Raw genomic sequence first — 22703 nt, forward strand, 5'->3', positions numbered from 1 at the left:
ATTACAGAAGACATGGAGTAATACAGGACAGTTTGTCCCGGCTAAGTGAGCAGTTTATATCAATGTCAGTTGTCCATGAGTTCATTGTGTGGGCCTTTCGTTGTTGAGAATTTACTGATGTAAATCTGACTGATAAATTACAAGCCTCTGTAGGTTGGTTTACTGGGATCTGTGACAGCTAGATCAGGGAGGCGGATGACTAGGGATGTGAGCAGGTTCTGGCAAGCAAAATGCTGTAGCTGAGTCGGTCCATTTATCCTTAGTTTGTGAGGATTTTCCATACTGATTTTCACAGTGGTTGCACCAGTTTGCAGTTTTACTTTTAGCATTTGAATTGTTAGGCTCAGGAGTATTTGAAGACATTTGATGTATTTACACATAATTCAATCAATTGGAGACTGAGTTTCCAGCACTTTCCTTCTGCTTATGGAATGCAGACCTGGTTTATAGCAATGCTGATCAACAAATGGAAAGCCACGCACAGTGAGATTTATGGGTAATGTTGAATATTCTAACAGCCATCATTTAGACAGAACCAATTAGGTAATAATAGTTCATTTTACTTCCTTTATTTAAAATATTTTCACCGGAGTAATGAACATAAGAAATTTCATGTGAGATACTTTCCTTTCTCTTTTAATAGTATGTCTTTGAAATATGCTACTACATGTAGAACCTATCTCAGGTTAACACCCACATCTCAAATGTTCACAATTTGCAGGTAACTAATGATAGTCACTTCATATATTCCTTTTTGTTGGGGGAATAATAATTCAATGCATGATGTTCAAAACAAGGAAAAGTAGAGGTGCTTTAAGTAATGATGTTTTGTTAACATGTGTGTGAAGATGAATCCCCAGTTCCTTTGCTTAGATGGTGTCTTAGTCAGGGTTTCTACTCCTGCACAAACATCATGACCAAGAAGCAAGTTGGGGAGGAAAGGGTTTATTCAGCTTACACTTCCACATTGCTGTTCATCACCAGAGGAAGTCAGGACTGGAACTCAAGCAGGTCAGGAAGCAGGAGCTGATGCAGAGGCCATGGAGAGATGTTACTTATTTGCTTGCTTCCCCTGGCTTGCTCAGTCTGATTTCTTATAGAACCCAGGTCTCCCAGCCCAGGGATGGCACCAACCACAATGGGCGGGGTCAGGGATGGCTCCACCCACAATGGGCTGGGCCAGGGATGGCTCCACCCACAATGGGCTGGACCCTCCCCCCTTGATCACTAGTTGAGAAAATGCCTTACAGCTGGATCTCATGGAGGCGTTTCCTCAGCTGAGGCTCCTTTCTCTCTGATAACTCCAGCTTGTGTCAAGTTGACACAAAACCAGCCAGTACAGACATCATCAAAGCAGATGCTCTAAGGCCCTGAGTACATAAGGTCTCCTCCAGCTCTTAAGTCAAAAGAATGGGTTTTCAATGGACTAGTGGTATAGTTTTTATATTCATGGCCATCATTATTGTTTAGGCACTTAAATATCATTTGTGATTGAAGATACAGATTTGTCTACATAGATTTATTCTTACCCTAAATGTATGGATTGTTATTGACTCCCAAACTGTAAATAATTTTCATGCAAGAAAACTTTTCAAGCACGAAGGACATTCTTGACACGTTTCCATTTTAAGTAGGTAGTACTTAGAAAGGATGATTTTTTTATTTGTGAATTCATAACATTGACCTAACATTTACTGTGGCAGAATATATTATGAGCCAAGATATGCATAGATGTAGGTAATTTATTAGAATTGAAATGATACTTTCTGCTGTTTCCATATGAAAATTACTTAGTGTGCAATCCATTGACGTTTTTGCTGCTACCAGCAATTTTGTACTGTGCCTCAGGTGTGTTAGTTTTTCAGCCATGGCCTTAATTTACTATGTGTTTATTAGCCCTTTCCAGATGTAAGTGAGCACTCACTAGTCCTGCTGAGAAAGACTAGTTGGAGGTTTGTTTTAGACATTTCGTATGTGGTGTATGATAAAATCTCAGTCATGTATGCTCATAGAGCTCCTTGAGCTTGTTCACTGAGACAACATGTCACTGTATCCAATATAATATATTCCAATATTTCTATTCCTAGGACATGTATGACACATTCTTATTTTTCTATCTAAATACATAGATTTGTCTGATTTCTTAAGATACATAGAGTAATGAATTTAAATTTTAAGGCAGGGTCTTTTTTATGTACCTTGTATGTTCCATTGTATGGAGACAGTAAGCATTTAGTAACTGTGTCTGTTCGATCTGTCCTCTTAGCACTTCACTGCATCTGCTTTATTACATCCCAGATGGGTTTATGTTTTCCTCTCATCTGATAGGTGTCATGATGCTGCAACTTTTGGAAAGGGTTATTGAATTAGAAAATTGGACAGAAGGGAAAGGCCTCATTGTCCATGGAGCAAAAAGTACTTTCTGCTCAGGATCTGATCTGAATGCTGTGAAGGCCCTCTCCACTCCAGAGGTAAGCACGGGGCTGTGTGCTCAAGGCTGCTCTCAGCTTTACCTCTGCTGGCATTGTTATAGCTCTTCAGACAGTCGTCTTTGTTTGATTTGGTTCATTTTGTTTAGTGAGAAAGTAGGAAGATTTGTAAGGGGACAAACAAGGGGGATTCATAAGGAAAACGAGGAAATGTTAGGGGCTTCTCTACAGAGTATTATAAAGGACATTTTTGCTGGTGCCATGAGATGACTCATCTCTGCGGTCCAAGCGGAGCACCCTTGGATGTGCCTGTGTTTGGAGCATGAGCGTCTCTTGCTTTCAGTGCTGCTCTTTCCCCCAGCAGTGCCCCTGCACCTCTTCTGTAATTTGGTTGAATATTTTTAAAGAAAAATTTAAATTCTAGAAATTTGGGAATTATGAAAAAGTTACAAGAGTAGTACTGAGTCCCCAATACCTGTACCCCCTGTCCTTTGCTTGAATGTATTACTTCAGTGTAAAGGTTTGTCAACAACTTACACACCAACATTGGTGTTTTACTGCTAATGCAACAGCTCTGTATCTAGTATGTGGACTCTGAAATAGTGAAGCTCATTGAAGCACAGAGTAGAATGGTGACGTCACAGGCACTAAGGGTAGATATGAGAAATTGAGCTTCTATTACGTGTGGCAAATTAGTGCTGTAGCATAGTGTCTGTCTATAGTGCATCCATCAGGGTTCCCACGCACCCATACTGGTAATAAAATGGAGGACAGAAAATACTTGAATTGCTGGGTATACCTAAGCCTGAATGGGTGTTGATAGTTGAGTTGATTATATCTACTAACTCCAGTTGTGCACATTAGATATCTATTTATTTATATGTGTCAGAATGGTATAAAAGAGAAGAGAGAAAGGAAATTTCATATGTTATTAGTATGGGTCCTTGTGTCCTTCTCTGCTTTGGAATGTGATTCAGGTCATCCTGATTCCTTAAGTCTGTCCTCTGTGAAAGTTCCTCAAACTCTGTGTGTGCATGTGTGCATGGGCATGCACACGTGTATAATCTTATCCTGTAGCTCAGACTGTCCTGGAACTCTTTATGAACATTAGATATCTTTGACTGGATTCAGAGTCCCTGAAATTCTGCTGTCTCAGTGTTCTGAGAGCTGGGATTATAGGCATGAGCCATTACATCCAACTTTTTTAGGTAATATTCAGAATTAAAATAATATTTGTAATGTATAGAATATTTTGTGACATGATAATTTTAAAATTGACAGAAATGGTATATATTAAATGCCTGAACCATTTATTTTTTTCAGATAGACTGTACTCTTTTGCACTCGAGAAGTAGTAATAAGTCTTTGTAAATATGGAACTTAAAGTCTTGGAGCTGTGGAGCTCACAGACTTAACATGAGTTGCAGCTGAGTGTGTAAATCATCTTAGCACTTGCAGCTGAGACCATGAGACCTTCCTGTGATCTCACATTGTAATTGGGTTCCCAGTGAGGCTCTTCATCTCCTGCACACTGATGCTGTGTGTTACAGAGGTATCAGTGGTGTCTGTATGCTTGGTGAATATGATTTCTGGGAATGCTTGAAGTAACTGAAATATATTATGATTGAGTAAGTAGATCACCATTGTCCTCTAAAGAAAATGAACTGCTTTAAAAGATTATTAAGTGCCTTGCCCTTTAAAGATCACTGTGTTGGTGTTTGCCACTGCAGTTTTTCAACTAACATTTTTGAAGAAAATTTCCAGATGTCCACAGAAACAGAAAATCTAGTGCAGCCTTCATATTCCCGTGATTGTTGTCACTGGTAATGTCCTATTCCTAAGCTCTGTCCTTGGCTCTTTCCTTGTACTGGCACAGATCACTTAAGAAGCTGGTTTCATTTGGACTTTTCTGTGTAATGCTGAGAAAAAACTGCAGTTTTCCCTGTTACACAGTTGTTTCTTCTTCTTTTGACTGTTAGGTATTTTTAATTATGAATGTAAATATATAATTCTAACATTTAGTATTTTGTATAAAAACATTTTACAGTACATAAGATATTTCAAATGCAACAGAAAGTATATATGTGCCAAGTTTACAGCCTATGGTGAAGCATTTATCTTAAAAATACCTTCAGGAGAATAAATAAACATCCAACCAGTCCTCTCAGCTTTAAAAAATATTATTAGAAATATGCAATTTAATAAAATATCAAGACAATGGCTGATCAGACACTGATGCATCAGAAACATTTTAAAACTCCATCTGTACATGAGTGCACAATAAAGTCTTCAAACAGTGGATGTAAGACTGCAGTACTGGAATCTGACAGACATGTCTATCCACAGTGAGTTCTACGGGGTCAGCGAGGTCATTTCTTACACAGTATAGGCAGTCTTTTAAACACGTCTGTACTGTTTCCACTCAATGACACGGGGACACTCAGATTTATGGAGAAATGCAAGAGTGGTAGCTGTCCTCACTAGTCCACGCCAGAGGGAGAGATCTTAAAATAGTTTTTATACTGTCTGTCTGTCTTTTGAGACAGGGTTTCTTCTCTGTAGCCCTAGCTGGAGAGATGGTTCAGCCATTAAAGACTCACAACCAAAAATACAGTCATTTCTTAATCGAAGCTATGGAAGCCAGGATGTGGGCTAATGCAACACAAGGGTTAGCCCTGAAGAGTTATGGCAAGGAGTAAAGCAAACCATAAAGGAAAATGTACACGATTCATTTGTAAGATTGTGGCTTTATGCAGTAGTTGCTCTAGAGACCTTGAGAAATCTCTGTAGAAAGCTGAAGGAATCAAAGTCCACAGTTGTAAACTTAAGTGTATAGGAAGACATAAAATTGCTTACTTTGCAGCAGTTGAGTGTAATGTGTCAAGGAAAGACTTAATGCTTAGAAAGCTTCAGTTTTAACCTAGTGTGAAGAGGATGTCCTTTCGCTCTGACCTCTGCTACTCCTGCCAAATTACTGCTTAGGTCGTTGTTGCTTAAATGTCTGTCAGCCCCCAAATTTCTGAGATTTATAAACATTTTCGGTTTGGTGTTACTCTGGTGCAATTTTATTTTAGCCGTAATAGTGTATAGATAAGTTGTTTATACTCGGTATATTTGGAAGGAATTCACTACTCCATAAATTAGGTACTTCTGGTTATTGAATAAGATACTTCGCAAGGTGGGAGTTTTTATACTCAAGAGGCATGTAAGTGCAGAGGCTGACGCTTCTGGTTCCTGTGCACACACAAGGATTGTACAGGTTTTATCTTGGTTGTTGGTGGCATGACCTAGAAAAGTGAACCTGACTCCCAGGATACAGACAAATGAAAAACCACATCTGTTGTAGTTTTTCACTCCTTGTCCAGTGCTTCCCAGTGCCTGTCCCCGAGCACTACAGTGCTGTCGTTCTTTTCTCTGGCTGCTCCACAGCACTGTTCTCCCCGTGCCTGGCAGTGGTTGTTGTTGACATCTTTTCTTTTTTCTCTAACGTTCTGAAATGTGTTTGCTGGTTTAGCCTGTGTGTCACTCTCATGCTCAGGGAGGACAGAACAGGGCATTCGATCCCCTGGAGTGTAAGTTCTCATACTATGAGCTAGATTGTGGGTGCTAAAAATTGAACCCTGGTTCCTGGAGGAATAGCCAGTGCTCTTAACTGGTGGGCCACATCTCTAGACTCCCGACCTTTTCTTCCTTCAGATCAGGGAATAGATAGATAAGTATCTGACCCTGTAGCTTTGCGTGAGGAAATAATAGTTTCTCTTCCTCCTCTTCCTCCTCCTGTTCTGCTTCTTCCTCTTTTCCTTGTAGCCCAGGCTTGTCTGGACCTCATAGAGATTGTCCTGTCTCTGCTTCCCAAGTACCGGGGATTAAGGTGTGTGCTACCATGCCTGACCAAATGAAATCTTATCCTTAGGTCTTTTCTTCTAGTATTAGTCTCCTCTTTTACAATACATTTATAGTCAAAACACTCAATACATTGTGCAATTTTTATTAGTGTTGGTAGTATACTGTCAGCCTCAAGTAACTTATTGCACAGGCCTAGCATTTCCCGCTGCCTCTTTTCGTATGTAAGGTCGCCCGCATCTCTGTTTAGTTGTTTCTTCATTGCTACTCTTGTCAGTTATTACTTTGTGTGCGTTCGTGCATGCATGTGTGGGGGGGGGGCTGGTATGGTACATGTGTGTATGCATGCTTGTCCGTGTGTTATATGTTGCTATATATGCTATATAATGTTATGCTTATGGTATTTAGAGGGTTGCCAGATATTTGAAGTTCAGATTCTTGGTTGAAGGGTATGGAAGTTAATAATGATGTTGGTAAGATACTTTCAGATAATGTGCAATTTGGAGTTTTCAAGATCTTAGAGTTTATTCTGCCGGTGACAGGAAATCATTATCCTACAGGAAGGGTTACCAGGCTGCAGGATGGAAATTATGTCTAAGAAGAAATTAAATACAGAAAAATTGATTAGGAAGGAAAGCTTTTTTTAAACTTATAAACCCATGAACAGGTCCAAATTAGTTTAGTTGGAACAGAAGTGAAAAGAAAGAAAGTAAATATTGGCGCTAATTCTAAGGAGGAGCTGAGAAGGCACAGTTAGGTCCTGACGAGGAGGGTTTTGTAAGCTAGAGGAGTTGGAAATAGTATTGCAATCCTGAACCTGCTGACTATGCCTAACTTTTCTAGTAACTAAGCAGCTAGTGTTAATCGTACAGAATGTTCGGGTCTTTGTCTTTCCCACTGTACTGTAAGTCAGCTACAATTTGTGCATCCCTTCCTCATTGCTGTGGATGAGGACGTGGGCTCATCGGCATGACTTGCTCACATGCATGCTAATACTAAGTGGTAGAACTAGAACCCAGGTAAGTTTGGCATTGAGAGCCTGAGAAACTACATGCTGAAAGTGGAAATACCTAGTAGGGTCTACTGCTTCCTTAAAAGTCAGCAGTTGGAGTGGCTGAAGCTTCCAAAGAAGAGAAGGAATGAGTAAGAGAGGAAGAGCTATGGCCTGGGTTTGGGGGGAGTGCATGCATTTAGGAGATTGGCTGATGAGAGTAACAAAGGGAGAAGACTACAAAGAAGCAGTTTCACAGAAGGCAAACAGTCAGGAGTAAAACCTATTTTTAGCAGGGGAGGACCAGAGTCAAGAAACTGGTGTTAACAGTCAGAATGGCTAAGATCAAAAACTCAGGTGACAGCAGATGCTGGGAAGGATGTGGAGAAAGAGGAACACTCCTCCACTGTTGGTGGGATTGTAAACTGGTACAACCACTCTGGAAATCAGTCTCGCAGTTCCTGCGAAAATTGGACATAGTACTACCTGAAGACCCAGTTATTCCACTTCTGGGCCTATACCCCAGAGATGCTCCAACATACAACAAAGATGCATGCACCACAATGTTCATTGCAGCTCTATTTATAATAGCCAGAAGCTGGAAAGAACCCAGATGTCCTTCAGTAGATGAATGGATACAAAAATTGTGGTATATTTACACAATGGATTACTACTCAGCCACCAGAAACAATGTCTTTATGAAATTCTTAAGAAAATGGATGCATCTAGAGAATATCATCCTGAGTGAGATAACCCAGTCACAAAAGAACAGACATAATATGCAGCACTGATAATTGGATACTAACCCCAGAAAGCTCGGAACACCCCAGAAACAACTCACAGACTATATAAAGCTCAAGAAAAAAAAAGAAAAAAGAAAGCCTCAGTCCTTCTTAGGAAAAAATGTATAGCACCCTCTCAGAGTGTGGTACACCTGTACCTCAACTCATTCATAGTCCAAGAGCTAAGATAATAGCCTTGTGGCAATTTTTGCTATTCACAGATCATTATGCTTAATCTATACCCAACAAGAAATCTGCTTCCATGTTACGTTCTGTCCTACATGTACTTTATGCTTATGGTAACTAGTGGGATTTCAGCGCATGCTATCAAACCTCTAAAAGAATTAAGTACTGACAAAAATATTCTTATAATGTTATGCCAAAATGCCTTTAAAAATCTGTATATGTATCCCTCTTTTTTAAAGTTAAAGTGGTAAGAAAAAAGAAAGAACTGTGTTAAGTTTGAGAGAAGATGATAAGGAGAAGGAAAACTCACTTATATTGACAAGTGGAATACTAAAGAGTTTGGGGACAAGGTTGAAAGCCAGATTATGCTGTGTTGAAGAAGGTAGGGCTTTTATGAAAAACCTAGGAACTAGAGCCTTAGAATGCAAAATCCCAAAGCTCATTCTAACTCCTTCATTTTCATATACCTTCCTAGCAGTGGCCGGTGGGAGACACTGTGCAGGGAACTGTTCTGTCTTCTAGGACGCTGTAAATGTCCTGCTTGGTTGTCAACCTGATGTTTAGAGTCACCTTAGAAATAAAGCTCTGGATATTCTTAGGAAGAATTATGTCGGTTAAGTTGACAGGAAGAGCGCTGGAAGTGTGGACTACACTTTGCACAGACTGTGGGCCTGGGTCTGAGTGAAAAGCAAGCAGGCTGAACAAACCTGCTCACCTCTGCCTCCTGACTAAGGACGCCATATTCCCAGCTGCCATCCTTACCACAAGTTCTCCTAGCCTCACACCATTCCACCGAATCCCCTTCCTTCAACTTAAGTCTGCAGAACTTTTGCCACATCAGCAAGAAAAGTAAATAATTTGGGTTGCAGTCTGACTCACCTTGGGCCATCCTGCGCTCAAGATCTGGGTGAACTCACAGCACCATTTATACTTCAGCCTCAGAGAATTGAAAGTGAAAACTTTAATTTTCAAAAAGTTTGGTCTTGTTCCTTTTAAAAATCTGAATTTTAAAAGTACCTGTTATAAAATATAATCATGCTTTTGTTTATTTTTATTTAAAGAATGGAGTGGCCCTGTCTATGTTCATGCAAAACACCTTAACAAGATTTATGAGGTAATGTATCTTTCTTTTAAAAATAGAATTTTTAACAGACTGGAATTTGCAATTCATTCTTGCTTTATTTGTACATTTTAAAAAGTTAGCTGAGCTTTGTAGTGTGGCTGTTGTGATGGTGAACTATTACTGTGCTGTGGAGAACAGTCATTGGGGTGAAATAGTCGTGAGCTATGAATAGTTTTGTAAATAGCGAGGCGGAAGAGGAAAACAGTTTAGGAAACAGCACCCATATAACTGGCCACCACTGGGAACAGCAGGGGACGTGACATGCAGACTCCCAGGATGGAGAGACGTGGAGGGAAGCAGACTGTCCACAGACAGAGAAGAAGGCAAATACTCTGAAAAGCTTTCTAAAAATGGGTTTTCTAGATAAAGGCAAGAAAGGAAAAAAATCTGTGCATGTGAGGTTACAAGTGCAGTATGTTGTGAATCTTTCTGATTTTGTCTTTAAGATTTATTTTATAAATGTGAGTGCACTGTAGCTGTCTTCAGACACACCAGAAGAGGGCATCAGATCCCATTACAGATGGTCGTCAGCCACCATGTAGTTGCTGAAAATTGAACTCAGGACTTGTGGAAGAGCAGCCAGTGCTCTTAACTGCTGAGCCATCTCTCCAGCCCTCTTTCTGATTTTTTTTATATTCATAATATAAGCAATTTAAAATTATGAAAACTAAGAAAATTCATATTTAAGCATGCTTATTCAACATTTCTGTATTCTTAGTACTCATTTGAGAGTCTAGAAAAAAATAGTTGTAACTTTAAATATCATTGCCTTACCTCCTGTTGACTCCCAGCACACTAGAATCTACTTTTTTTTCTGGTTTAAAGCTCTTTAAAGATTATTTGACATATATGAATGTTTTGCCTTCAGTGACCAGAGGAAGGCATCTGATCCCCTGAAATGGAGTTACGGATAATTATTAGGTAGCATGTGGGTGCTGGAGATTGAACGTGGGTCCTCTGCAAGAGAAAAAGTACTCTAAGCCACTACGCTGTCTGCTCTTTCTTCAAGATAGTCTTCTCATTCTTTTAGTTATCTGTCTGTCTATTCATCTATCCACAGAGTAATAATATGTAGCCCAATTTGTTCACAAACTTACAAGTCGAAGCTGGCCTCAAACTCCTGATTTCCTTACTTTTATCTTATAAAGTGCTAGGATTACAGGTAACACCACATCTGGCTAAAATATTCTTGTCGAAGTCATCCTTTCTATGTGAGAGTAGGGCACATTAAGAAAATATTTAGGTTAGACCAATAGCTTTCCATTTTGGTTAGAATCTGTAAAAAAAAAAAGCATACTTTGAAAACACTTTACATACCTAATAGTATTCTCACAATGTTGTGACATGTTTTGCTTTTATTTTATTATTATTTTTCAAGCCAAGGTCTCAACTCTATAGCCCTGACTGTGCAGAAACTCAGTAGACCAGGCTGATCTTGTACCCTTAATTCGTTTGTCTCTGTCACTCAAGTGCTAGGATTGACAGTGTTTACCAATGTCCCCCCCCCCCCTTCTGACGTCTTCCTCTGGTCTCTGAAAGGCTCTAGACATATATAGAGAGTATATGATATAGACCCCAGGCTAAACACTCATACATACAATTGTTAAAAAAAGATTAATCTGGGGGGGGGGACTAGCATAAATTGCAGTGTGGTAGACGCAAACAGGAGTTAAGGCAAATCATCTATATATTATTATATATATATATATATATACATATATACATACACACACATATATGGTTCTTTATAAAAGAAACAGTAAGGTTTATTTTAAATAACTATAGAAACAGCCTACAGCCATGTAGTCTTTTGATGGAAACCTTAAACACTTGATTTTGTAGCTCTCTGTTGACTGTAGAGCAATGCAGTGGAGCAGTGTCACATAGTCACTAGGATAGACTAAAGGCTCTGTCCTAGGTTCCTTATTCAGAACACAGTTCAGTCTGCTTCACTGTAAACCAGGCGGTGACCTGCTGGTGCCCTTGATGGTTCCTGTTATTGCAAAATGTTGATGATGTATATAAATGCATACTAAAGTTAGAATCATTCACATCTGTTTTCCCTCCATATACAGACTACCACTAATAAGTGTTGCTCTGGTTCAAGGCTGGGCAATGGGTGGAGGAGCAGAACTTACTACAGCATGTGATTTCAGGTAAGACAGAATTACACTGAAGTAGGCATAAACATAATTAGCACACGCGTGGATTTAGTTTTACCATAATTTCAATATTTCATACACTCTTAAACACAGACACATCTTCACACACTTCAACATAATGCTTACCCTTAATGTAAACACAATATTAAAGTGGGTTTAAAGTCACCTTATTTTTTCCTTATAGTTTTTACTAGAAAAAAATCAATAAATAGTTATGTGTCATACTTTAAGACTACTCATTACTTGACATACTTTCACCCATTATTTTGGCTTCATTTTATGTTTTTTAAAGTACTTTATGTTTTTTAAAGTTCTTTATAGCAATACAGTTTACATATTAAATAACTCATCTAATGATTTGATATAATTTTAAACAAAACACAATTTCAGATTCTATAATTCTCCACACAGAATATACATTTTTGAAAATCACCTTTTAAAAGGATTTATCTCTTTTTTTGTATGAATATTTTTCTTGTCTACATGTGTACTCATAGAAGGCAGAAGAGGGTACCAGATCCCCTGAAACTGGAGTTGAGAGGGTTTTGAACTGTGATGTGGGTGCTGGGAATCAAACTGTTGTTCCTGACAAAAATAATAAATTCTCTTAACTGCTGAGCCATCTTTCCAACTCCTAAAATCATTGTGTAAATGTTTAATTCCTTGTCTACACATTGTGTAGACTTCATCTTTTACAGTTGGCATGTACACTAAGAGACAAATTTCAGTCAACTTTTGACCGAATTTCTAAGTCTAAGGACATGACCCTTCTGCTCTGGTAAATAGCATTCTGGACATTCCAGTAGGTTATGTTGATTAAAGTCACAAAGGTTTTTGTTTGTTTTTTAAATAATCTTATACTGAGATGTAAATTACATGTAGCCAAATGCATGTATTTTATTTGTACATTATAAATGAATTTGATGACTGTATATACCCATGTAACTACTATAGTTAAAATATAGAACATTTTTATTTCCCTTATGTGTCTGTAAATAATGCTACAATAAACATGGGTATGCAGGTGCCTCTACCATATGTTGACAGAGATTTCAGAAGGTCTAACTGCTGGACTTATAACTGGATGGTCTAGTAGATCTGTCTGTGTAGGCAAGTGTATCTAAAGTGGAATCCCTTCTACCTCATCCTGCCAGATAACTTAGTTACAGGTTTGAATTTCTCCACATTTGCTTTTTCAAAGAACAGAAATTTTTAGTTTTAAAGTATGTTTAGTTTCTCATTTTAAAATATTTACAAATGTCTAAAAACTTTTACTCAAGACTGAATATTCAAATGCTAGTTACCAACCAGGGTACAATTACAAACCAAGAAAGTCAAAGAAAAGCAATAAATACTTTTAACTAATCTGTAGATGTCATTAAGGTTTGTGTTGTTGTTAACATATTAATAGAGTCTTTTTTTTTGATATGAATTGATCAAGAATCTATTTTGCTTGGTACAGGTATAGCCACCCTCAAACTTTTGTATTTAACCTTTCTGTCCTTTTGTATACTTGATATATAACTTGAACATAGATTCAAGTAGATCATTGTGAATTAGGATCATATTTCTTTCCTATTTGGTAGGACTGGGTATTGAATTTATGGATTTGTTGGCAATCCATCTACCACTAAGCTACATTCCCTGACATTTTGTTACTTTAATGGTGAGATGGGTTCTCAGCAAGTCACTGGGGGAGAACTTTAAGAAGTTGTTGACCAAGACTCAGGACCAGCCCACAGACAGCTGAGCCCACAGTAAGACCTAAGACCAATGCATACCCTCACTGGCTGTCCCGGGAGGGAACTCCTGGAGGTGCTGGAGGGCAGATGTCGGGTTCTTTCTAGCACAAAGAGAGGGCAGGGTGACCACCATCAGGACTCAGGGCCTGCCCCCAGACAGCTGAGCTCCCAGAACAGCCTCTCAAGGGGTCTCCCAGCTGAGCTCATGGAGACAGAACGGAGTCACTGCCATCTGAATTCACTGCCTGCCCTAAAGAGCCAAACACAAAGAAGCAATCTTCTTCCTGAGCCTCAGACCCACAGAAGAGACAGGCTCCAGTCAGAGACAACAAGACTAGATCACCTGTAATTACAGATAACAAGATAGCAAGAGGAAAGAGAAAGAAACTAAGCAATGGAAACCAAGGCAACCTGGCAACATCAGAACCCAGCTCTTACACCGCAGCAAGTAGTGGATTGCCAAACATGCCAGAAAAAACAAGATTTAGACTTGAAATCATGCTTCACGGTGATAACGGAGATCTTCGAGAAGTGCTTGAATAACTCCTTTAAACAATTACAGAAGAACAGACATAAACAAATAGAAGCCCTTAAAGAGGAAACACAAAAGTCACTCAAAGAACTACAGGAAACACAACCAAACAGGTGAAGGAATTGAAAACGGAAATAAAAACAATAAAGAAATCACAAAAAGACAACCCTGGAGATAGAAAACCTAAAAAAGAAATCAGGAGTCATAGATGCAAGCATCATCAACAGACTATAAGAGATGGAAGAGAGGATCTCAGGGGCAGAAGACAACATAGAAAACATTGACACACAGTCAGAAAATCCAAAAACTAAAAAGCTCCTAACCCGAAACATCCAGGATGTTCAGGACACATTGAAAAGACCAAATGTAAGAATAATAGGTGTAGAAGAGGGCAAAGACTCCCAACTAAAAGGCACAGTAAGTATCTTCAAAAAACTCACAAAAGAAAACTTTCCTACCCTTAAGAATGAGATGACCATGAACATACAAGAAGCCTACAGAAATCCAAATAGATTGGACCAGAAAAGAAACTCATCCTGACATGTAATAGTCAAAACACCAAGTGTTTGAAACACAGAAAGAATCCTAAAAGCAGCAAGGGAAAAAGAACTATTAACATATAAAGGCAGACCAATCAGAATTACACCAGACGTCTCAACAGAGAATATGAAAGCTAGAAAATCTTGGACAATAAGACATAAACACCCTAAGAGAACACAAATGCCAGCCCAGGTTACTATATCCATCAAAGCTCTCAATTACCATAGATGGAGAAACCGAGACATTCCAGGACAAAACCAAATTTACACAAGATCTGTCCATGAATCTAGTCCTACAAAGGATAATAGATGGAAAAATCCAACACAAGGAGGGAAACTATACCCTAGGAAAAGCAAGAAAATAATCATGCAAAAAACCAAGAGAAGAAAAGCACACAAACATAAGTCCACCTCTAACAACAAAAATAACAGGAAACAACAGTCACTATTCCTTAATAATCTCTTAACATCACTGGACTTAATTCCCCAATAAAAAGACACAGATTATCAGACTGGATATGTAAACAGGATCCAGTATTTTGCTGCATACAGGAAACTCCTCTCAGAGACAAAAAGACACTACTTCAGAGTAAAAGGCTGAGGGAAAAAACCTTCCAAGCAAATGGTCCCAGGAAACAAGCTGGGGTAGCTATTCTAATATCAAATAAAATAGATTTTCAAACAAAAGTAATCAAAAAATATAAGGAAGGACAGTTTTTAATCATCACTGGAAAAAATTTATCAAGATGAACTCTCAATCTTGAACATCTATGCTCCAAATACAAGGGCACCCACATTCATCAAAGAAATCCTACTAACGTTCAAAGCATATATTACACTACACACAATAATAGGGGGAGACTTAAACACCCCACTTTCATCAATGGACAGATTACGGAGGCAGAAACTGAACAGAGACACAGCAAAACTAGCAGAGCTTATGAACTAACTGGAATTAACAGACATCTACAGAACATTTCATCCTAAAACAAAAGAATATACTTTCGTCTCAGCATCTCATGGCACCTCCTCCAAAATTGACCATATACTCAGTCACAAAACAGGGCCAACAGATATAAGAAGATCAAAATACTCCCATGCATCCTATGAGATCACCATGGACTAAGGCTTGTCTTTAACAACAACAGAAAGAACAAAAAACCCACATACACATGGAAGCTGAACAATGTTCTACTCCGTGATAACAGGGTCAAGGAAGAAATAAAGAAAGAAATTATTGATTTAAAAAATTTTAACAAAAATGAAAGCACAACATACTCAAACCTATGGGATGCAATGAAAGCAAGGCTAAGAGGAAAACTCATGGCTCTGAGTACCTCCAAAAAGAAACTGGAGAGAGCACACACTAGCAGCTTGACAGCACAGTTGAAAGCTCTAGAACAAAAAGCAGCAGATACACCCAGGAGCAGGAGACGGCAGGAACTAACCAAACTCAGAACAGAAATCAACCAAATGGAAAGAAAAAGAACTATACAAAGAATCAACAAAACCAAGAGCTGGTTCTTTGAGAAAATCAACAAGATCAATAAACCCTTAGCCGGACTAACTAGAGGGCACAGAGAGAGTATCCAAATTTACAAAATCAAGAATCAATAAATGGGACCTCATGAAATTTCTAAGCTTCTGTAAGGCTAAAGGACACTGCCAAGAAGACAAAACAGCAGCCAATAGATTGGGAAAGGATCCTTATCAATCCTATATCTAATAGAGTGCTAGCATTCAAAATATACAAAGAATTCAAGAAGTTAGACTCTAGAGAATCAAATAATCCTGTTAAAATATGGGGTACAGACATAAACAGTGAATTCTCAGCTGAGGAATATCAAATGGCTGAGAAACACCTAAAGAAATGCTCAACATCCCTAGTCATCAGGGAAATGCAAATCACTACAACCCTGAGATTCCAGCTATCACCAGTCAGAATGGCTAAGATCAAAAACCCAGATGCTGACAAGGATATGGAGAAAGGAAGACCCCTCCACTGTTGGTGGGGTTGTATGTTGGTACAACCACTCTGGAAATCAGTCTGGTGGTTCCTCAGAAAACTGGACATAGTACTACTTGAAGACCCGGCTATTCCACTCCTGGGCATATACTCCAAAGATGCTCTAACATATAAAAAGGCACATGCCTCCCCATGTTCGTAGCAGCCTTATTTATAATAGCCAGAAGCAGGAAAGAACCCAGGTGCCCTTGAACAGAGGAATGGATACAGAAAGTGTGATATATTTACATAATGGAGCACTACTCAGCTATTAGAAACAATGACTTCATGAAATTCTTAGGCAAATGGATGGAACTAGAGAATATCATCCTGCGTGAGGTAACCCAGTCGCAAAAGAACATACATGGTATGCACTCACTGATAAGTGCATACTAGCCCCAGAAAGCTCTGAATACCTAACAAACAATTCACAGACCTTATGAAGCTCAAAAAGAAGGCAGGCCAAAATGGGGATGCCTCAGTCCTTAGAAGGGAGAACAAAGCACTTCATGGGAGAAAATGTAAGTTCAAATAGACAAAGAGGGATCAAAGAAAAGATCATTCAGAGGCTGCCTCACTCAGGAATCTACCACATATCCAGCCACCAAATCCAAGCACCATAGCTTATTCCAAGGAGTACTTACTGGCAGGAACCAGAGTCCTCAGGGACTCTATCAGATTCATATAGATACAGCTGAGCATGCAGCTAACCATTGTACTGAACACGTGGACCCCAATTAAGGCACTAAAGTAAAGACTGAAGAAACTGAAAGGGGTTGCGACCTTATGGGAAGAACAACATTATCAACCAACCAAACCCTCCAAAACTCCCATGGACTAAAACACCAACCTTTGATCAGACATTGGGAGACCTATTTATCCAGTTGCATATGTAGCTGAAGATAGCAGTGTCTGGCATCATTGTGAGAAGAGGCCTTTGGTCCAGGGAGGGTATATTTTTCCAATTTAGGAGAATGCCAAAGGCAATGGGGTGGAGAGGGGGATTAGGAGGGAGTGCACCTCGGTGAAGACAAATGGAGGGGGAGGGGGGATGGGAGTGGGGCAGGGGAAAGGGATAACATCTGAAATGTAAGTGCAGAGTATCTAATAAGAAAATGAGAAGAAAAAAAAAAGTTGTTGATCCTACTTCTTCCTTGGGTTTTCAGGAAACTAGGATTAGTGAACTGCGTACCAGGCCAGGCTAGGGGTACAATTTCTTTATTCAGTATTGCAACCTGTCCTTTCATTGGTGGATATGTACTGTTTCATACTCATTGTTGCTATTGATATGATTTTTTAATATTCCATCGTCTTAAAATATTTTTATATTCCTGAGTATTTTATCTTTATGCATATATACATACCACAGTGTGCTCTTAAGAGGGCAGAATAAGGTGTTAGATCCCCTGACACTGGAGTTATTGGCCATTGTGAGTCACTGTTAGTCAATGCTGGGACCTGATCCTGAGTTCGGTCCAAAAGCAGAAAATGCTCTTAATCACTAAGCTATCTTTTTTGCGCCGCCAATACCATAGATATTTTTTTCTGATTTTGATTCTGTCCTTTCTTACTCTTTATTTTTTCTTGCCTCATTGTTGATTATATAGTTCATTTTACTTCTATTGACTACACAGACATGCATGCAAATACACACACAGAGAGAGAGAAAGAGAGAGACAGACAGACAGACAGAGACAGACAGAGAAAGGGAGAGAGATAGGGAGGGAGAGATGAGATTTCTTTCCGTTTTGAATTAAACAGTATCTTAAGGTGGCCACAGACCACTACAAAATCCTAAACTAATTGAGGTGAGATATTGGGACTATATGTTTGTTCCTTATGTCCTGTTCTTTGAGTATTATCTTTATTTTGCTTCTATGCATTGTATTGCCACAATTGCTATATGTTTGCTTTAGTTGATCATCACTTAAATATGTATACATGGTGAAAGTAGATTAGCAAGCCAATTGTTTTCTTTCCGTCAGAATGAATATTTGGGTTCAGTATGTTCATTTACATTGATTGTCAACCTGACAGGACATAGAATACTTCAGAGACAAACCATTGGGCATATTCATGAGGAATGCCTAAATTAGGTTAATTGAGGTGGGAAGATTATCCCTTACTGTATGTGCTACCATTTCATGGCCCAGGGTTCTGGACTGTATAAAAAAGGGAATGCATGCAGAGCACCAGACTTAGAGCTTTCTGTTTCCTGAGTGTGTCTGCAGTGTGCAGAGCAACCCTCCCTTTCCTGTTGTTAGACCCTCCTTGTCATGAGAAAGTACACCCGCAAAAGCAGCCAGAATAAACCCTTCCTTCCCTCCCTCCCTCCCTCCCTCTCTCCATCCTTCCTTCCTTAGTTTCTTGTTAGACATTTTGACATCTCAGTGAGAAGAGTAACTATCCCAGACTCCATGCAGTCACTCAGGATTTTTGTCAGGTTTTTTTTTTTTTAAGTCATAAGTGAAGGGGAAAGTTTCTCTAAGAAGGGATTCCTTTGGCATTAGATTTATTTTGTTGAATGTTATGCACTAGTTTAGAATCTAAGTTTTGATAAAGCAGTTTAACATTTTGCTATGTATATCGATGTATATGAAACACAAATGTCCTGTTTCATGAGCTGTTACAAAATCAGAACCTAGGAACCCATGACTCGGTCAACAGTGGGCTCCTGGCAACAGCGTTGGAGCCCCACTTAATCACCCCTTAATCACCCTAGTCACAGCCTCTCACTTGCATGTCATTAAAATGTGCTTTCCCTTTCAACTTCGCACCTGGATGATAGACACAAGCAAACTCATGAGGAAGATTTGTTTTTCACTTGATAATTAAGGTCTTGTTTCAGTTAACAGATTTTTTTTTTTTTAACTCAGAAACTTTAAAATTGTTTTGATGTAGGAGACAATTTATCGAGAGCTCAACCTGTTTGAAAACCAGTATAAGGGATGGATTTGTAGATGGAATGGAAAAAAGAGGAAAGGTCATTTCATGTTATAGCACCCTCTGCAGTCCTGACTTCAGACTGCATTATCTCAGTTCTGTTCTTTGAGGAAGCAGTCACGTGGCTTTATGGGTGCTGTGAGATTAAATAGAAAACACTTTATGTATAAATTGAATAAATGCCTTCCTTATTTTACCCAGAGATACAAGTACTTAGTATACAATTCAAATATGTAATTATATAAACATAAAACATCTTTAAAGAATTCTAGGCTATATGTAAACAGGTACTAATACACTTAATGTTCTTCCATAGGACCATTGAGAATTTTTACATGCTCATTGATTAAAAAAATTTTAAAAATTAATATTAGCAAGGTTTTAGCTTTAATACACTGGTTTTTAACAAGGAAGTATACTAGTTATGCATTGTCTGTCCTGCTCCACTTAATCCTTACAATACCAATGCGATAATCTTTACAATATTTATCCTGTTACCTGTATTTCCTAGCTATTCTTAAACTAGTTACTATTAAAGGTATAAGTGTCTGGTTTTCTATTTCTTTCATAATCAGTTTGAATCTTTTATTTCAACACCATGTCTAGATAAGCAAAACATTTTTCATTACTTGGAAAGACAAAAATGTCCGTCTGTCTTATGGTCTCTATTCATGTAATCATCATTGAAAGGTGGCCCACTACCATATGGGATTCCACAGTGTAAAGATGGTTGTTTTAAATGAATTAGATTATGTAATACTAGACAATGAAAGAATTCCCAGAAACACAGTGTTTCTGTGCTAATCTGTTTAAGTGTTGTACTAAATTGTAACAAAAGCTTATGTGTGAGGTTACAAAACATACAACTTTAATATTTCTAAGTACATTATAACACAGTATCATAGACTTTTAAAATAAAGCATAAAATAAAATAGCTATTTATATATTATGTATAAAGGAATTGGAAAGTACATGTACTAAGTATCTGTTATATAGAACACATTTGATAACTAGTGGTTCTGTGGCATGAGTAATGCTTTATAAAGCACACTCTGGCCAAGAGAGGGTAACTACCTAGGATCTAAATAATGATATTTCTCTTCCTATGTGTCCTGGTTCCTAGTACTCTATGGGGTGCAGTGTGCAGCCAGAGACTGTATTAGGAAGCCTAGCCCGAGCCTGGCTATGGCTCCATGCATTCACAGGAAAGATGCAGTCTTCTAGTTCAGTACATATCCCACCATTTATCACAGGTCACAATACCTTTCTTCATCAGTGAACACTTGCAATACTGGATTTCTTGTATACATTTCATAAAACATGTCCTATTGAGTAGTTTGTTAAGTTCATTATAAAATGGTCTTGGATATGGTTACAAACCCTGAAACTTGGTGTTAACTCTTTAGAAAGTAGTATCAGCACACAGAATAGCCTCTCCTGAGAACATTTGATATGCATCCCTATTCAAAGTAACAGTCAGGCCACAGAGATGGCTCAGCAGTTAAGATCACTGACTGCTCTTCCAATGGTCCTGAGTTCAAATCCCAGCAACCACATGGTGGCTCACAACCATCTGTAGTGGGACCCAATGCCCTCTTCTGGTGTGTCTGAAGTCAGCTATGGTGTACTCACATACATAAGATAAATAAATAAATGTAAAAAAAAAAAAAAAAAAAAACCTGCATGATGTGCTCTCTGTGTGTGTGTACACACAGAGTAATAGTCGGCCCAGAGTGGGTAGTTTTTCCTGTAACTGTTCCATCCAAATAGCTTTAAGAAACATTTGGTGAATTTCATTTATATCCTTGATATATGTCAGTGGCACATAGAACTTTTATGTCAAAGGGAGTTTAATGGTCTTATAAGTGGACTATTATGTCTTTATAATTATGAGGACAAATTCTTTATGGGCACATAGATTCTTCCTAGCAATAGCATTTCAGTTAATACTAGGTAACTGCACGTAAACTCTACAATTACTGCAGATGATGAGGCAGTATCTACTTTGAGAAATACCTTTTGATTCAATGATTTCTTCTTGAATTACTAAAATTATAGTTTAACTTTGTGAGGCTAACAAAGAATTTTGTGAAAGGTTTTCTGCTGTGTGCTATGTATCTGTCACTGTTGAGACACTTTCTTTATTGACAGTGGATTTTCAAAATTATGTTTAATGCATACTAAAGGGTACGCCAACACAAGCATATTAGCTATGTAATCTATAAAGAACATGTTAGACTATTGTGCGTGCTTTTATAAGAATGTCTTGAGGATTTGTTAGTTGTAAAATAGGATTCAAAAGGGGCAAACGTGGGGCAGTGAGTTTGGCTTAGTTATTGAGGGCACTTCCCGCCAAGCCTGACAACCCAAGTCCCATCCGCAAGACTCACATGGTAAAAGAGAAGCAACTGACCTTCATACATGTGCCGTAGCATGTGTACCCACACGTGTATGAAAAAATGTGATGAAGCTTCAAAAACTGACTAAAGTAACCTTGTAAAATAGACAAAACGTATATAAGGATGCTTGCCCAGGTTTCTTAGACACAACGGATCTCATGCAGTGTTAAATACATCGTACCAACATCTAGTCTCACTAGTTCAGTTACAAGTAAGTTTACTCCTTACACCGTTTCTCAGTTGTCATAGCTAAGTCAACAAATGTCAGTCCCAAAACTTGGTTTAAAAACTGGCATATTTAAGCAATTATGCTACTTAAGAGTAGCAAATATTTCTATTCCCATAATTATTAGTATTATATTTTGCAAATTTAATTCCTTCCCAAATTTTTGGCAGCTTCCCATTATGGTATTTATGGTATTAGACTCGGTCCTCTGGTGAAGCTTGTTCTGTTTGCTGTCCATGTAAAGGCTATTGTTAGAGCCATTTCTGTACACCTGACCGTAGAAGCAGTTACCCATCATTGTGACACACCACAGGTGGACATCCGTCTTCCGAGGTTCCCAGTGGGTTAGGCTTTTGCAGGAATTGTCCACTGTGGTGTCTCACAGGTTATGATCAGGCTACAGTCTAAGACACTTGTGCTATGAGAATTAAGTCATCCACACTTGAATGTACAATACTGAAAGGCAATCACTTCAGCTCTTCTTTTTTCTGAGTAGTTTTCAAAATGACTACTTTTAGGAAAATATTAAAATTTCAGCTTGACATTTAGTTCAGATTAGGTTTTCACATTTAAAAAGCTTCCATTGTTGCATACAACAACAACAAAATGCACAGGTAACCCTTCCTAGCGTCACTGTACACTTTAGAACTTTACAGGACCCTGATTACAGAAGTAACTAGATGTGAACTTCTACATCCACCAGTTATTCTCTTTATGAATTGTCCTCTCCAGAGAAGCACTAGTTAGCTGGACTCTGTGGACTGCTGTCAGTTCAGTCCACGCTCCTGTCATCCATCCATC

At 38.5% G+C, this 22703-nt stretch overlaps 1 protein-coding gene across 2 annotated transcripts in view; it reads left to right on the forward strand.

Annotated features, from left to right (window-relative positions):
- ECHDC1 (ethylmalonyl-CoA decarboxylase 1) overlaps window positions 1-22703 on the forward strand; it is a 31896-nt gene that overhangs the window by 7427 nt on the left and 1766 nt on the right. For both annotated transcript variants that reach the window (XM_080929351.1, XM_080929352.1), the window contains exons 3-5: window positions 2329-2471; window positions 9293-9345; window positions 11430-11510. In XM_080929351.1, coding sequence (XP_080785477.1) covers window positions 2329-2471; window positions 9293-9345; window positions 11430-11510 — 277 coding nt within the window. The remainder of the gene's footprint in view (window positions 1-2328; window positions 2472-9292; window positions 9346-11429; window positions 11511-22703) is intronic.

Source organism: Micromys minutus, assembly GCF_963924665.1.
Source record: "Micromys minutus genome assembly, chromosome: 15".
Taxonomy (NCBI): Eukaryota; Metazoa; Chordata; class Mammalia; order Rodentia; family Muridae; genus Micromys; species Micromys minutus.